General features: G+C 33.3%; 1 protein-coding gene across 1 annotated transcript; it reads left to right on the forward strand.

Moving 5' to 3' along the window:
- The first annotated feature begins 12,498 nt into the window (after window positions 1-12,498).
- Window positions 12,499-16,899, forward strand: LOC105210626 (circadian clock-controlled protein daywake). The gene is made up of 6 exons (XM_054229178.1): window positions 12,499-12,733; window positions 14,891-14,983; window positions 15,100-15,253; window positions 15,321-15,454; window positions 15,532-15,681; window positions 16,612-16,899. The coding sequence occupies exons 1-6, from the start codon at window positions 12,646-12,648 to the stop codon at window positions 16,830-16,832; spliced, it is 840 nt and encodes a 279-aa protein (XP_054085153.1). The 5' UTR covers window positions 12,499-12,645; the 3' UTR covers window positions 16,833-16,899.
- The last annotated feature ends 1,702 nt before the right edge of the window (window positions 16,900-18,601 follow it).

The following is an 18,601-nucleotide window of genomic DNA, read 5'->3' on the forward strand; positions in this document are numbered from 1 at the left end:
TTCAGAGAAAAATATTTACCTCTTCTCCTGTGGTAAAAATTCAATTTCCCCCTCAATTACTTAATTGGCTCCCAAAAACACACTAAGCATGCCTTTCACTGCCGCACATAATTAGAGAAAAAGCACAGTTAAGTAACTGCAGAGCCGTCCAAAGAACTTAAGAAATCGTATGTTGTAAAGAAATATTATTTCGCCGAAAATCAGCAGAAAATGTTTGTAGGAAAAACCACTTTGAAAGCGAAAAAAAGTTCATTGAAATCTTTGCAACGTGGCTGACAACAAAGTAACAACACACAGGCGCACACTCTTCACAGAGTATTATCTAAAAAAAAGTATTAAAAACACCACTGAGTCTTCAGTACACATGTATGAGTATCAGCTCATTGAAAGATAAGGCCAAACAGTACATAAGCTCATATGTAAGGTTGATATGTGTCGCTGGACACAGTCTACGGGCCCCAAACAGCCACTTGGCGTTTGCAGACACAAGTCGAAGCGATAAAAATTACACACAGTTGAAAGAAATATGAGTGGGTGGCAAAAATTTGGCAGTTCTGCGTGAGAGTGTGGTATATTAGGTCTTGGTAGACACTTAGAGTTCATCGTTACACTGATTGTAGATCATTGAGATTTCCTGTTAGAAATCAATGTACTGGATTATTATCTCAAAACGGGAGCTAAACTGACTGGAGTTAACTTCTTTCCCAAACTACCATAAGACTAACGTGAGCTCTAATGGAAGCTTCGGAGATCCCAAAGGCTAAAATCGGTGCTTCGCTGTTAAATCTTACACACCATTTCGCTTTCACCTATTAAAAAGCCAATAAATGTTTGGTACTTTGCTTCTAGGTAACGGACATCTACTTTGAATATTGAGCAGTAAACAATCTCAGAGAAACCCTAAAGTTAATATAGGGTTTATTTTCAAAGCTTATTCGATGAGAAAAGTAAACAACAATGACAATTATAGATTTTAAAGTTTGAATATAGGTCTTATTAGTAATTCAAGGCAGTTTCGCCTAAAAGTATACTTCGAAATATTTTTTGTTTTGTTACAGTTAGTCAAAAGTTAGAGATATATAATAAATTTATTTTTCTCAGATGAAAAAAGTAGTCAATAATGACAATTAGCGACTTTAACTTTGAATATAAAACATCCTAAGGCAATATCGCCTAAAAGTATGCCTTGAAAATTTAATTTTGTGTAAGGGTATAATAAAAGTTAGAGTTATAAAGTAAATGTCTTCATCTTAGATTAGAAAAGTAATTAGCATTGATATTTAGAGCTCTCAAAGAGCCTATATAAGCAATTCAATGTCAAATCGCCTAAAAGTATACCTCGAATGATTTTTTTTTTCGATGGCAACTAGAGGCTTTAAAGTTTGAATATAAAACAACTCAAGACAATACCGCCTAAAAGTATGCCTTGAAATTTAAATTTTGTGTGAGGAGTTAGAGTTATAAAATAAAGTTCTGCTTCTTAGATGATAAAAGTAATTAACATTGGTATTTAGAGCTTCCAAAGCTTGAATTTCGCCTTTATAAGTAATTCAATGTAAAATCGCCTAAAAGTATACGTCGAAAATTAAAATTTATGTGAAAATATAAGAAAATTATAACTATGTAAAAAATTAAAACTAAGTGAAATTATAACTAAGTGAAAAAGCTTTCGGGAGAGCTACTCTTAACAAATTTCTAACCTCACTTTTCACTGCAAAGCAAACTAATTAACCGCCTCGCTACTTTGTAGCGCCACGATAAGAGTCACTTCAGCGTTCACTTGTCTAATGAATCGGACAAGTTTTCTCGAGCAAAGCAAAAGTAGGCAAGAAGCGACTCAAAAGAAAAGTGATACACCAACTTGAGTATATTAAACAAAAAATTATTTTAACAAAAAAGCCACTAGCCTGCGCACACCTACACAGATAAATATATATATATGTATATGTTCTAAAATCACAGCCAATTCCTTTGAATTTGAAAGCTTCTCCTCCTTCACTTTTACACACACACACACTCAAGCAGCTTTCACTAGGCGTCCATTGCGGTTGTTACGGCTCTATTCAATTTGCTCAGTCTGCTGCGTTTCGCAATCAGTGTTGCAGTCGCATTAGACACATGCAACAACAACAAAAACAAGCTAGCACTGCAATGTCACATATCCTGATATATGGCTGTACATGCATGAAAATCCTCGTTGATACGTGACCAGACGCCCACACCGTCCACGTGCGCTGAGAAGTAGCTTCTTCTTGTGGTCAGTTGAATTGTACTTTTTTAGTTTCCGACAAGTTTTTGGTGAAAAGTCGGCTTTTTGCACGTTGATTTTTACTTTTCCTGCTTAGTTTATTTATTTCTCAGATTGGCTGCGAATCGTAAGTCGCCAGTTGAGCGACAGTAAGTCGTCTTGACCACTCGACCAATGCGAGGCGTGTTGTCGTTGTTGTTTGTGTGTGTGGGTGTGTGGCGCTGCAATGTCAACGACGTGCGGCATGTGAATTTTTATCTGCTGTCGCATGCATTTCCTTGATTACGAGCGCCAAAGAAAACTCGCTTTGTCTGCGCTGTTGGCTGGCGGAAATGCGCATCTAAGTAGCTGCAAGAAAGTTTCACTGTTCACAGTTATGTTCAAGTCTATATTTGTAGATTTTTGCTCAGACGCCTACTCAGCAGCTTCTAATAATAATTTTGTTGCCATAAATATTTGTGCATTCAAGCGTTGCTGCATTTAATCAGAAAGTTTGCTGGAAAAAAAAATTACATTTCACTCAAAGTATCCTAAATATTACGCAGAACTTTCTTCAAAACCCATTTATGTGTAAATATTTGCGAATTTCGCAAGAGTATTAATTTCATTACAACTTCTCTAAGCAGTAAGTTGATTAAAAGTTTGCTGCATAATTTGTTAATTTCCGTTATTAAATTTGGGCGTGATTTTTTTTTCAGTTCAAAATTAATAAGACGCTCGAAAATTGCCTCTCAGCACAGCTTAATCTCAAAATTCATACGCTCTCTGGCCTAACCCTTTACCGCAACCCCCTTTCAATATGAAATTGAGGCTCTTTAGAACAAGCTAATGAATTGTTATTGTTTTTTTTCTCTTTTCCATCGCTTTTTTTGCTTTTTTCAGTTTTTGTTTTGCCACTTGTCTATTGCGGCTTGGCGCTACCCCGGAGCACTGTGGTTGAGCTCGTTCTTCTGGTAATTTCATATTATCTAACCGTCCGCCAACGAAACTTAAGTCGAAAGCTGTTATAATTAAAACTCATGCACTTAATTATGCTTAATTTAATGAGTTGCCGTTGAGTTCGTTGGGCTATGGTGACTGCGGGAAATGAGCTACAGTTGGAAAAAAATACAAGCGAATTTTATGAGTATCAAAAATCAATTTTTAAGTGGAAAAAATAGTTAGGTTTTGGGTTCTAAAACAGCATATCTGTAGATTTTCGAAAACCATTTTCCGAAATTGCGAAACTTTGGCGGATATCTATACTAGCACAGCAGATTTTAGAAGATTGATCGACTTTTCAGTTTTATATCACATTTCAAAAACAATCAGTCCATAATTTTAGATTCGATCCTAATCCACTTCATGAGAAGAATGCAGGTCATGTTCATGTTCCAATGCAGGTCAGCTTTCCGATATTTTTTCAAGATTTCGGTTTTCATCATAGAGTTTTCACAAAACTGGGATTGGCACCGCTCTTATCGACAATACTTCATCAACTAGAATCATTATAAATACTAGTCTTATCTATTGATCTGTTTCTTTATCAGTACCACCATATTTTGGGATGTTCCAACAAAAGACTTTTGCCTACTTTGATTTTAAGAACTTTCCATCACCTCGGATTCAGGATCTTGATCGCTAGAATCAATTAAATGAGCTCATTGATCACTAAATGTGAATATTTTAAAAGAGTTTGGCTCTTTATGTGGAGCTTTAGCAATGTTGGCTTATATTAGGTAGGTAAATATGTCCCCTCCGCTTTTTTGCTCTTTATTCAATGCTTTATAAAAAGTGTTACAGTGATCGGATTTAGTTCAAATATCCAACGTTTCGTTCGATAATCTCTCTTCATCTAGATGGCAACTTCATAATACCCGCCTCGTAGAAGCCCCCCCTCCTTATTTGCGAAGAACTTGGACAGCCACTTTTCACAAGCCTCTTTTGAGTTCAACTTTACACTACCAAAGGCGTACGCCATGAACAGGAACAGGTGATAATCACTTGGCGCTATATCCGGGATGTATGGTGGATGCGATAATACCTCACAACCGAGCTCCCGTAGCTTCTGACGAGTCATCAACGAAGTGTGTGGTCTGGCGTTGTCCTGGTGGGTCACTACACCCTTCCTGTTGGTCAATTCTGAACGCTTCTGGTCGATCAACTGCTTCAAGCGGTCAAGTTATTTGCAGTAGATGGTAGAATTAAGCGTCTGGTCATATGGGAGCAACTCATAGGGGATGATTCCCTTCCAATCCCACCAAACATACAGCAAAATCTTCCTGGCCGTCAATCCCGGCTTTGCCACTGTTTGGGACGATTCACCGGCCTTCGACCACGACCGTTTGCGTCATGCGGCACCCAAATATCAAGCTTTTTTGTGTATCCAGCCTTCTGCAAAGGTTAAAAATGGTTTGGTGACTAAATCCCATCTCCTGGGCGATGTCACATGATGCCACATTCCGGTCTAACTCGATGTTTTCCATGATTTGATCGGTATTCGTCTTCACAGGTCTTCCGCCGGCTGGCTTATGCATGGTGTCGTCTTCACCCGCTCTGAATCGTCGAAACCATTTCTCCGCAGTTCGAAGTGATAAAGTACCATTCCCCAAATCACCATTAATCTCTTTAAAATAGCGCGAATTTCGGCGTTAGTCAACTCCATGATTACACGTCTATACGTCAAGACCTTTCAAATATGTATAGTATTACGAGCTCTGTAGCGCTTTATACATAGTCGCGAAATTCAAAAGACAAAAAGACGAGGGAGAAGGGAGATATTTGCCAACCTAGTATTAATTAAACTTTTTGCGAATTCATTCGATCGATGTATTTAATTGGAGTTCTCAGCCATTTTATATAATTTTATTACTGTAAATTTCAGTGTTAAAAAGTCGGGTACTTTTCAACAACAATTCAGCATGAAAATATGTAACTTTCTTCATAAAAAAATCTTAAACATTTTCGGCATTACTGAATTCAAAATTGTCCATTAAAAAAAAACAGTTTTTCATTTGAAGCTATCATTTTTATCCCAATTGTTGACTTCCTCCATGGCAATTTATTTACCTTTTTACTCAAATATTAAATTGACTATTTACGATTTGCATTTTAAATTCCACGCTTTTTTAGCATTTTTCCCACTAAAATCCGCTTATTCATGCGACTCGTGCCACTATCCATCATTCCCCAAGCTGCTGCTGGTATTAATTTAAATCCAAATACCCAAATTAATTTAACTCCAAAAGTTAAGTCGAACGGATGGAAAAGGTAAAACAAAATCGCATGTGAATTCCGACAAAAATTGGCTCACAGCAATATTTGTCATGCAAAGTGTTGATGAACTGCAAACGGCACTAAGTAGATTTATGAAATAAAATATGGCTTTATGCTTGTATTGTGCAACTTTTTTATTTTAGCTGAAACACAAAATAAAACCTGAAAATTACACTCATGTGCAAATACGAATCCACACTACTGATAAATTCCTACAAAAGCATATGAATATGACAATAATTGTTTTTTGAGTGGCGCTATGCAAATTTCGTTGAGCTTGATTAGTTCTAGTTAGAGAACAAACTTCCAATTTTAAATTGTTTAGTGAATCCTTTATATATAAATTACTTGATCTGATACTGATCGTTAAAACTAGTTTCGTTTCTAATTTTATGCATACTTTTGGGCGTTGATCAAATTTATAGGAAATTTCGTTCGTTCAACGGTGTATTGATGGACTTCTCAGGTGGTTTATGATATTATATTCATATTATTTATATGTTGAAAGAGTCCGAAAGTTTTCTTAAGACCTTAAGACTACAAGCGCTGTATACCATGACAATTCCATTTTAAATCTCCGACTGTGATCCGACATATTTTCATTGTTTTATTAGCTCTGTGGCTAGTCATTTAACATTATCCACAACAAATCGGTATTCTTCGAAACACCGTAATGTTTTGGACATTTTTGAAATAACTGTTCAATGTTCTAAATTATGCCTTGTGTTAAATTTTAGGTTTCTTTTGAGCTAGCTTTTGGTACATTTGCCGGTTGTCTCAAATCTTGACATCGGACTTCAGAAACTCAACTGCGCTGGATCATTTTGAGTACAAAAATAAGCGACTGTTGCAGAACTGAGCTCGAATATCTGTTGACTACTGTCTTTCAACGAACTCACCAATTACGGAGGCCAAAAGGGATATTTTTGATGGAAATTTGAATATAGAAGATTCTAAAACTCGAGTATAACCCTCAGTATTCGGAATCATTCATTTGAAAGTTTTTGGAGAGTTGATTCCTGTTTAATAAATGTAAGACCAGCTAGACTGAAGATGGCGTCGAGGTTTTGAATCTTATTTCTGATTAACAGTCATAATTAACTATTTTGAGATCCGATTCCAGGAATCTAACCCTACAAGCTTTTGAAGTTTTATATGGCTTCAAAAGCTTCGAAGCTTTGTAGCGCAAACAGAAACTTCGACCTTGCTTAAGAAAAACGCATACAACTCATATGGTAAACATAAACATGGTGTGTTCAAAAAATAACGGGAATTTCAAAAATTAAAAGCTCAGCCTCCATATTTGCCAGACATGACTCCATGTGACTTTTTCCTGTTTCCAAAAATAAAGAGAACCTTAAGGCAGTTGTCTGCTTTAGAAGCCGAAAAAAAGCGTTTTTTTAGCAATATTTTTTGAAACGGAAGGAAATGATTGCGATAAACGGAATTTTAAGACGATAGTGTACTATATTTAAGACTTAAAAAACAATATTTATTAGTAAAAAAAATTGAAATTTTTTCAAAGTTGTAAGTATTTTTCTGGAGCGCCTGGAGTCTGCACTTGTAAATCGGTGCCGATGATGGAGGTCGTGCGATGCATCTGAAATAGTCGAACCAAATTTTTTTTTAATTTTTATAAGTTTCTTTTCTTTATGAACTAAAAAAATACCGAAGAAGTTATAAAATTCGAAATTTTTCGATGTTTGAAAAAAAATTCACTTTTTTTAAGAAAAAAAATTACTTTAAGTTGCAGAACAAGTAGTTTAAATAATACTTTTGTCCAACTTTTTAGTTCAAATAGAAGATACTATAATACTGAAGCTAGATCTCTTTGCTTTTTTTTCGATCGGACATATATTCTTTTTGCCATCGCCGGCACCGTTTTCTAACACTTGTGTAAATGAAAACGCGAGAAAACGCGCTTTAAATTTTTTGGAGAGCATTCGCACCTGCTCGACGCTCGGCCACTAAAACTGCTCTAGCTTTGAAAATATGTATGTCGTATTGGCCTCTGGAATTTTAAAGACATATTCTTGCATAGTTTTGGAAGAGGTTTAAAACAAAACAAAAAAATCGATTTTTTTGAATCCTGTAAAGCAGACTACTGCCTTAACCAACCGTCGTTTTACAAGCATACAGAAATCGCAGGAAGCGCCAAAGGTTATTTCAAAAATCGTCTTTGAGAAGTGTTTCGACGATTGGAAGAAGCGCTAGCATAAAAGCATAATAATAAATGTAGACTACCTTGATGACGACAACATTAATGTAGAAAAATGAAAAAATATTTTTTTCAAAAACTGAAAATTCCCGTTATTTTTTGAACACACACCGTATTTCGACTTATGCAACCACATAGCTACTTCCACTAAATTCATATGGATTTTCCAGCTGCACTTTTTCGGCTTGAAGTTCATTCATAATTTGAACGGTACAAATGTTGGCCAACAGTTTTTCAAACGATTTTTTCTCTTTTTGACTAAATCTTTCTACTTTTATTTGCTTTTCACTCTTCTACTCTTTTCATCATATTGTTTTTGTTATTTTCTCGTTTTTTTTTTTTGTTTTTTGCCTGCGGTTCTCAACGATTTTATGCGGTTTCATTAAATCGGCTTAGACACTTTTGCTTATGCCAACTGTGCGCAGAGCGTGTGCCACTCGCCAATTCTCTCAGGCAGCCACCCATATACTCACTCACACACACGAGTGCGAGTTAATGAAAGTATTTACTTTCACATTTCTTTTTATCACACATTTTTTCTCTGCTCTACTCATACTTTTTTCTGTTTAGCTCAGCAAATATTCATAATTTCTGCTTGCCACGCGTGCCACGCCGCTTTAAAGCCGCACAAATTTGCATATTTCATTACGAAAACCCGAAAAAGGAAAATATGAATGTATGAAAGTATCATTGCTGTGGCATTTTCTGGTTGGAGTAAACGACAAATTAATTATAATGCGACCGCAGATTTGCCACTCATTTCACATATGAATTCGCCAAATGGCCACACAGTCAACTCGTCATTTGGCAGCGAAGCCAAGCTGAGTCAAGCCAAAAAAAGGATCAACAACAATAACGGCAACACGTTAATGAATATGAATCTGTGAGGAGAGTAGTGTGTAGTATGGGAAGACCACAGCAGCCGCACCAATTCTATGCCACACTGTTCGGTGGTCAAAAAGTAATTTAATTTGTACTAAAAGTCAGCAAGCGGGCGCTGTGCGGGGGAGTACACAATACATATAACTGTACATAGAGAGATACAAAAACTCATTTCATGGGTCAAAAAGCACAATCTTCCAGTTTTTGTACAACTGACTTTTTCAGCGCTTAACACAACTAGCTGCACAACTGTTGGTTAGCAAGTGGCTGTAGAAGGGCGTCCAAATCCCGGCATACAACTCGTACATCATACACAACGCTTTGTTCTTGCCATTCCACTGCCGCATATGTAGTTAGTTAGTGTGGCCAGGTGTCTTTTTCCCCCCTCCTCTTTGGCAATCAAATCCTATTAGTTGCGTTTGCAACTCGATTTCGGCCACTCAGTGGGAGTTTCTTGCCATGCTGGTGGTCTGCTTCATCTACGTCTTTTTTTTTGTGTGCGGTTTTATTGGTAAGCACATTTATTTGGCAAATTAATACTCAAAAAGGTAAATCAAAGCCGATTTGAAACAATAAGCGCAATGAGCAACAGTCGCAAGACATTTGTCTCTAAGGAGAGGGTGTTTGGATTGGGTAAGATAAGGTAGTTTGAGTGGTGGGAGAGATATCTTTAAGAGAAGGTGTTTAGCTGGGTAGCTTTTTTTTGTAAGGAGAGCTTGAAAAGGGTGAATAAACTTGAAAAATTTTGGGTGGGCTGACATAATGATTTTGTATAAATATTTCATATTTGACTAATTTATATATTCCTCAATATATTCATATACATAGAGTACCTTTTTGCGAAAAACTAAGTACTCTACAAAATTAATAAGCGAGAATATAGGGTATTTCAACTTTACGACACAAAACTTAAAGACATTAGATATAATATGGAATTATTACTGAGATTGAATCAGAAACAAGAGATTTCTGAGAACAACCGAATATCTATTATCCTGTTTTTTATTCTTAGATCATTAAAATCCTTTCTATGGAAAATTATGATCTCAGCCTCGTTGATATATGCATATCCTTAGTTAATTAGAAGATCAATGTCATAAAATACAAGTAAAGAAGTGCTAAGTTCGAGTGTAACCGACCATTATATACTCGCAATTTATTTATGTTATTAATATTACACACAGATCGTTCGGTATATTCACCATAAATTCAATGGCGAAAATCATTACATATAGTATATGGGGGCTAGGGTAATTCCTGAACCGATTTCACCCATTTTCGCCACCAAGGTACTTCATATCCAAGATATTACGTGCATTTAATTTTGCTAAAATTTTCCACATATTGACTGATATATACGGTATAAGGTCCACCGGAAGTTTGAAAATGCATTGCTAAAGCAAATATAGATCCAATTTTACCTATTTTTCGCACAGAGAGACACTATTGTAAGAAAACCATTTCCTCTGAATTTCTTTAGAATATCCGATCTGAGATCTTCATGTTCAATATCTTGAAAAGTTATAGTCCGATTTAGGCAATTTAGACGGGCGATGCTGTTTTTCCGATAACATAACTGGTGCTTAATTTATAGATTGCTAAGTGATCGAATCAGCCGGACTTCGAAATTGTGGTATAATGAAAGTAGGCGTGGTTGTCACCAAATTTTACCTATTTTCAAACTATTCTATTGAGCTACCATGGAAACCTTACGAACGGAACTTCGTTAAAATTGGTCGAGTAGTTTTTGAGATATGATTTCTGACCCATAGGCGGCGCCACGCCTATTTCCATAGTTCATAGCAATCGGAGCTCTTCTGCACCATCTTTACTATATAATTTATGGTCTATGGCGGTTTTATTTCGTCCCAGACCCAGTACCCTGAAAAATTCCAGGATGGTACTAGGACTAAGGGAGACAATGCGGTCCTCTGTTGGGATGGTATATCCTAAAATTTTGCTCCTGCTTCTGTGAAGCGCTACACATTCCAATAGTATGTGTAGGGGAGTTTCGTCCTCCATGTCACAGAAACGGCCCAGATTATTAAGGTGTTTCCTGAACTTGCAATGGCCCGCGTATATACCCACCAATACCCTTAGTTTGCTCGTTGAGAGGTTTATTAAGCACTTAAATTTTTCGGCGTTATAACCTCCCAATAGGCCTTTTGACTGGCGCAATCCAGCTGACTGGCGCCAATGCTCCTCCCTACCTCTTCTTTCTTCTGCTCGAAATATATCCCGGGTAGTTTGGGGACCTTATATAATGGGGTGGGGGCTATGTAATGGGGTGCCTAAGAGAAATGATATAGGTTTAGTGGTTTATGAGATGTGTTGAAAAAACATATTGGGGCCCGGCCACACCTACTTTCCCAAAAAAAATTCATCGTAACATGACTTCCTTAGTCTTGTCTGAGCCAAATTTTACTTTTATAACTTTGTTTATGTCTTAGTTACAGCACTTTAGAGGTTTTCGGTTAACAAAATTTTGTGGGCGTGGCAGTTGTCTGATTTCGACTGCTTTTTTGTGATACAAGTTCCACAAATTTATTATTTGTTTACCTATATATATGTACATATAAAACTCGCTGGTGCCACAAGAACGCCATAAATAATGATAAAAAATCTAGCAAGATCCATAAATTCTCATTAAGTAAAAAAAGCTAAAAGCTTTGCATAAATATTTGACAAAATAAGTGTCAAAGAATACTCAAGTATGCAAACCCATAGAAATAATATTGATGATTTATGTGACACTGCATTGAAAATTAATTAATAAGTATGTGCATATAAAATATAGGTCACTAGACGACTACCAATTTCAAGCTCAAAAAGCTTTTCAATACAACAAACTCAAAAAGCACATATTTTTATTAGTAGCAGCAACCAATATTAATCAATGAATCGCTGTTCAAGCGTGAAATTTAGTTGTGGCAATCTGTGGCTTATGCTGCTATTGCAACAAGATCACAATTTGGCTATGGTGAGCGGCAATGCCATCATTGCGCCACGAGGCAACGCGAATCAACTGCTGGTGGGCAACTCAGCAACAGCGCATCGAGGCACCTGCATGTGGCACCATTGCTGTGCTGTTGCAACGCGATAAACTTGTTGCGAGTGACGAAATTGCGCGCCAAAAACCACATTTTGTCTGAACTAATAACTCACAAAGTGGTCAGCAGGCGGTTAGTTAGTTGGTCGCGCATGCGCACAACTAATTCACAGCGCTGCTCACGACAACAACAACTCTAGCGATGCTCAGCAACAACACCCGCTCATGTTGTGGCGTGTAAGCGAGCTTTTGCATTTTGGCGCGCTTTTCAGCCAGTACACTTGCCGCTAATGAAGCTGCGGCTAAATTTTTTTTCGTTTTTGTTTTCTTTCTTCACTTCTGCTTCAATTGCTTCGCTTAGAGACTCGCTGTGTCTCTGGCTTGCAAAGCTTGTTTATGTCTGCTACGTTTATTTTGTCTACAATCTGACTTTTGTTGTTGTTGTTATAGTTGTTGTTGTCATTGCAACTGTGCAAATTTCGATTGCGAAATCGTCTTCGTCAAGTCTAGTCAAACATCGTTGGTCGCCGCAAAGGACTTTGTATCGAGTTTGCAATCGACTACAACAACAACAGCAATAACAATAACAACAACTGCAGGTGCAATACAACAAACAAGCTGCTTGCGCTGGTGATTGCAGTTAGAAAAATTTGTGCACATAAATGGCCAGCAACAAAGCATTGCTTGCATTAAACTTTTCCAAAACTTTATTTCAACACCAACTAACGGTGGTAGGCGGTGTACGCTGGTGTTCGCTATTGGTTTGGACAGCGATCAGTCGTTATTTGTATGCACGGCGCGACGGTTTTGGTGTGTTCTAACGGTGTTGAAGTGGAAAAAAATCTTAAAAAATATTTTTTATTATTATTAATAATATTTATTAATAAACAACAAAAAGAATTTTGTGAAAATTATAATCTGAAGTTTTCTAAACAATCCTAATTACTAAGCTTCTAAAAAAGTACCATTTAACTGCATATAAACAACAACAAAATGTTGCAATTTTCGTGTTTCTGTTTTCTTGTGATATTCTTCGTTCATACAGTTCACGCCGACGATGACAAATTTCTCACAGAACCTCGTAAGTGTTATAGAAGAAAATGTGAAAGAAAAAAATGAAAATGTAACGAAGTGAAATATGTAAAAAATACGTAATAAAATAGCATAATCAAAAAAAAAATATAAAATACAAATATTTATAATATAATATAGCATAAAAAGGTATATAACCCACTCTAAATATTTTCAAACAACTCTTTTTGGTGGAACTAGTTGACTTATGTTGCTAAATCCCAGTTTTTCGGTATTTTAATTTGATTTCATGATGACATATAGAGCAGCTAACGCAGTATAAATCATCCTACTAACCTTTCAGTAGACTAAACGATCAATTGAGAACCTCAGACGATATCTTATATAAAGATGAGAAACAATATTCGTCCATCTTCCATGATTATATCTCGCCCTAACTCCTGGAAAGGATGCTTAACCCTTAAATGCATGAGTTCCGCCCATGAGTAGAACCCTCACTTAGTTAGGTCACTGTCAACTGTGTAGAAACGTCTGAAAGCTGGGGTAATTTTTAAATAACCATTAGCATTTATGACACCTACTGTGAGTAAATCAAACTGCGATACAGATTAATTTGATTAAGAGTAAATCAAACTGCGATACAGATTAATTTGATTAAGTGATTAAAACCGGCATCATTGATTGGTTCTAATCAAAAACCATTATAAAAGTTCTTCCAACTTAAATTCTATAGAACAAATGGAGAGACCTATAAGCCCTCAGCCGAGTCCGAATGACAGAGTATTGTGTATATGAGAGATTTTAATCACAAAACACATTTGGAGGTATGCCTGTAGCTGACGAAGTGCTATCCACTATTAGAACAAGTTTTCTTGATAGTAATCGGATGATGGGATGGAATTCAGGGCCTGAATATAAATTAAAATTGACTGCCGACAAGATCCAAAAGCTCCTGATGAAGAAAAATCTTCAAATTTTTTTACAAAATCCAATTAGAGTACGTCTAACACAGCTTGAGCTTTATATTACGCTTAGTGATCCATCCCAACTGAGATGCTCCCCCATTCTCGATCCATAAGTAAACAGAAATCGTCTTCTAACTTTGAGGTGAACCTAATATTTGAGTTTTTAGCATTCAGAGGTCTTGAAGAATAACTCTAAATTTAATCATGACGAGGCTGGAAACCAGTTTCTAAAAATTTTCGAAATTTTAATTTTTTTGATTTTAGGATTATAGTTGAAGGACATTATTGCAATGCATTAGAGCAACAAAGTTGGGATGTGTTTTATAAAAGAAAGGCTCGCTTCATTCCTCTCAGCTAACATCAAGTTTTCAGTTGAATTAAAAAACTGCGGTTGAGAAGAGATAAAGAAAAAATTACTAAGATTCTTCACAAAATCCAATTAGACTTCGGATAACACAGCCTATGATTCATATTACGCTGTAATGGATCGCTATCCTAACTATATTCATCTTCTTAAGCTATGATCGTTTTTTAACTTCGCAGAGAAAATAATTTTAAAGGTTCAATATAAAGGAGTTTAAAATACTTTCCGACATAATCATGATGAGGCTAGTTTCCCCAAAATATCCGATATAATACTCCATCTAAAGATAAGTAAACTATAGTTGTTTTCTAACTTAGTAGTGAAGATATATGTGAATGGACGTCTTTAAAAAATAGTTCCCAACTAAATTACGACGACGCTGGGAGCCAATTTAACCCAAAACATCCAAAATATATTTTAAGGTATCGATATTGGGAGGAGCTTTCATAAGAGAAAAAGCTGTTTAAAAGTTATCGAAAGCTTCCAGAAAAGGGCTACATATATTTCTACTGTATGACGAGGAACAAGCCAAAAGTTGGAAGCCAAAACATCCAAAATATCTTTTAAAGTATTAAAATTCGGAGAAGCTTTCATAAGAAAAAAGCTCCTTAAAAAGTTAACGAAAGCTTCGAGAAGAGGGCCTGTTATTTTTCTACAAACCAAATACAAGGATTAGTTAGCTAGTTAGCTCTGACAACAAAATGGTTTCCAATAGTATTTTACAATAACTCTAAAAGCTCCACCTTTAACCTAAAATAATCAATTTAATTAAAAATAAAAGTAAATCAAAAATAATAATTTTGCCCAAGTGCTTCTAATCGAAATTTATGTATGTATTTGGTACACAATTAAAACCGGATCTTCTATACTTCTACAGCCGATTACATCACCGAATGTCAGATAGCTGACAAAAATTTCATAAACTGTTCTACACAAAGTATACAACAACTATTTGACAAGCTGAATGACGGTAAGTAACTACCAGTTGGGTGTGGAAATTTACCCGAATTGCATGCCACATGCAATTTGCAGCACTTGGCAGTTTGTAATTATCTTTTGATTTATTTGGTTGACACCGCATTGCAGGCATACCCGGCTTGAATAGCATCAAAAGCTTCGATCCATTCTATCTGAACCGGATACGCATTACGCAAGGCAACAGCAATGCGATCAATCTAAAAGTCGAATTGGGAAATGTGAAAATCAATGGCTTCGGACACACCAATGTGTTGGAGAGTATGTAAGTGAATTAGTGAGATTTTTTAGTAAATATTTTTCTAATATAATATTTCAACTCTTCATTTAAGCGTTTACCCCAAAGACTTTAGCTGGAAGACCACCTTCATGCTGCCTGAAATGAAATTGCAGGGCGACTACAGTCTTTTCGGGCGTATTTTATTAATACCATTAAATGGGCATGGTCAAGTATTTTTAGACGCGGGTGAGTCACTCTATACTAGTTTCTTCGACTATTATTAAAGAGCAACTAATAATATTATTTAAATATTTATTTCTAAGAAAATATGACCGTTATTATGCACTCGAAGACTCGTCTCTACGAAAAAGGTGGCTTCACCTTCTATAATGTCACAGATTGCCAGGTAGATTTCAAAATAGATGGTTTGAAATCGTATTTTTCAAATCTCTTCAATGGTAACAAGCAGTTGGGTGAGTGTTACTGGTGTAAAATAAAAAAATATATATTTTAAAGAAATAAAGAAAAATATATAAAAAAAAAATTAAAAATAATACAAAAAAGTTTATAAAATACTACAAAAAATTAAAAAATATAAAAAAAATTATGGAAAAACCAAAGTTAATTTTCAGGAAAATTTTAAATTTTTTATTATTAAATTTAATTTTTTTTTTTATTACTTTTCTTAATTTTTTTATGTTATTGATTTTTTCAATTATATTATTAATTAAAAAAAAATTTTATTAATTATTAAAATTTTTTTATATTATTAATTAAAAAAAATTAATTAAATAAAAAAAATTTCAAAATATTAATAAAAATTTTAAATTTTTCCTGAAAATGGAAATTTGTTTATTTTTCATAATTTAATAAATAAATTTAATAAGTATTAATAATGCAAATAAAATAAAGGAAAAAATAAAATACCTAAAAAATAAAAATAAATAATAAAATAAAAATTATTAAAAAAAAAATTTGAAAAATAAAAAAAATTTTAATTAATATATTTAAATTTTACTTTTTTTATTACTTTTTTTAATTTCTTTTGTATTAATATTTTCAATTATTTTTTATTTAATTAATTTTTTTTTTTAATTAATAGTATACAAAAATTTTAAAAATTAATAAAAAAAATAAATTTAAAAATATTAATAAAAAATTTAAAATTTTGCTGAAAATGAAAATTTGTTTATTTTTCATAATTTAATAAATATTAATAATGCAAATAAAATAAAGGAAAAAATAAAAGAACTAAAAAATAAAAAAAAAATTATGAAATAAAAATTAAAAAAAAACATAAATTTAAAAAATAAAACAAATTTTAAATTTTCCTGAAAACTCATTTTGTATATTTTTCATTAATTTTTTATATTTATGAACTCAAATAAATTGTCTTTACACAGAGGACAGCACCAATAAGTTCTTCAACGACAACTGGCGCATGCTGGCCGAAGCTCTATATACCGTTATTACGCAAACGATTGAGGATATTTTACTGGATGTCTTGAAGAAAATCTTTCACTATATACCAGCCAACTTTTTCATTGGCGATATACCGACATCGAAGCAATTATATGGTGGTGGTAGTAAGGGGGCAGCGAGTGAGGCAAAGCGACCGAAGTAAAAAAAGAGATAAAAAATTTAAAATATATTAATTAAAAAATAATCATATGTACCGAAGCACATGAATAAATATGGATATAAGTACAAAAAAATTGGTATATTATATTTAAAAAAAATATATGGAAATTTTTCTAAAAAAAATTTTTTTTTGTTTTAGTATTTTTTTTAATCTTTATTCTGCTTTTAATTTTTTTTTCGATTAATTTTTTTAAAAATAAGTGGAAAAAATTTCTATATTATATTTAAAAAAAAATATATATACAAATTTTCGAAAAAAAACACAAAATTTTGATTGTAATATTTTTTTATAATTATTTTACGATTAATTTTTTTAATGATAAGTGGAAAAATGTCTATATTATATTTAAAAAATATAGAAATTTTCAAAAAAATCTAAAATTTTGATTTTATTATTTTTTTATAATTATTTTACTTTTATAAAATTATTTTACGATTAATTTTTTTTAAATTATATGATATTTAAAAATATATACAGAAATTTTTCAAAAAAATATATTTTTTTTTGGGTTTTACTATTATTTTTTGAACTTCATTATGCTTTTATAAAATTATTTTACGATACATTTTTCTAATAATAGGTGTAAAAAATCTCTCGAAGAAAACACAAAATTTTGATTGTAATATTTTTTTATAATTATTTTACTTTCATAAAATTATTTTACGATTAATTTTTTTAATTATTAGTGGAAAAAATATTATATTTAAAAAATATAGAAATTTTCAAAATAAATCTAAAATTTTGATTTTACTACGTTTTTATAATTATTTGACTATTAATTTACCTTCAATTATAAGTGCAAAAAAAATTTATATTATATTTAAAAACATATATAAAATTTTTTGAAAAATTATAATTTATAATTTTTATAATTTATTTCTCAAAAATTGTTGAAAAAATTTTTCGCTTATTTTTTTCAAAATTTTTTATTCCGCTTTTGGAAGATTGTTTTACGATTAATTTATATTCTATTGTAAAAAATAATAATAATTTTTTTTTATTTTTTTCTGAACCCATTTTATTAATATTTTTTATTGAAAATAATAATTTTTTATTGTTAACATTTTTTTTTATTTTCAAATAATTTTAATTCCAAAAATTCTATTAAAATCAATAAACATTTATTGCCACACCAAATTGCGCATACTAATGCATGAAATAATCTATTAACGCCTAAAAGTATGCTAAGTAGCTCATCATCAACTTTAACTATTTATCTACCGTGCTACAGTGCTGTGCAATAAAATTCAATTATTGTGAATTATTCAACGCACACACACACGGATCGCACGCTATATTTCGTTAACATCTAAATTGTTGTGTCGCATTGTCATTCTATGCAACATGCTCGTACACAGTTATAATCCGCTTTGTCGAGCAATTTACAGATTCGGTCACTTTATGCCACACACACACACACTCTCACACCACAATTAATTTGCGTTTATCTCGTACATTTTAACAATGTGATAATAATAAATTTTTACAACCAACCAACCAACCAACCAAGCTCGTTATAATAAAAATAAAATGCCTGTAACATACGGATAATAACAACAACAACAACAAATTGCTAAATGTAAATTGTTAAACAAATTGTTGTTGGTTGTGAAATAAAGTAAAAAAGAAACAACTTCAATTTAACCCCACACGCTGCTTACCTCAAAAAACAACAACAACAACAACAATGCTACCGCTTGGAAAAATGATGTCAGTAGTGGTTAGCTGCGGCGATAAACAAATAAAAATAA

This window comes from Zeugodacus cucurbitae, chromosome 4, assembly GCF_028554725.1.
Source record: "Zeugodacus cucurbitae isolate PBARC_wt_2022May chromosome 4, idZeuCucr1.2, whole genome shotgun sequence".
NCBI lineage: Eukaryota > Metazoa > Arthropoda > Insecta > Diptera > Tephritidae > Zeugodacus > Zeugodacus cucurbitae.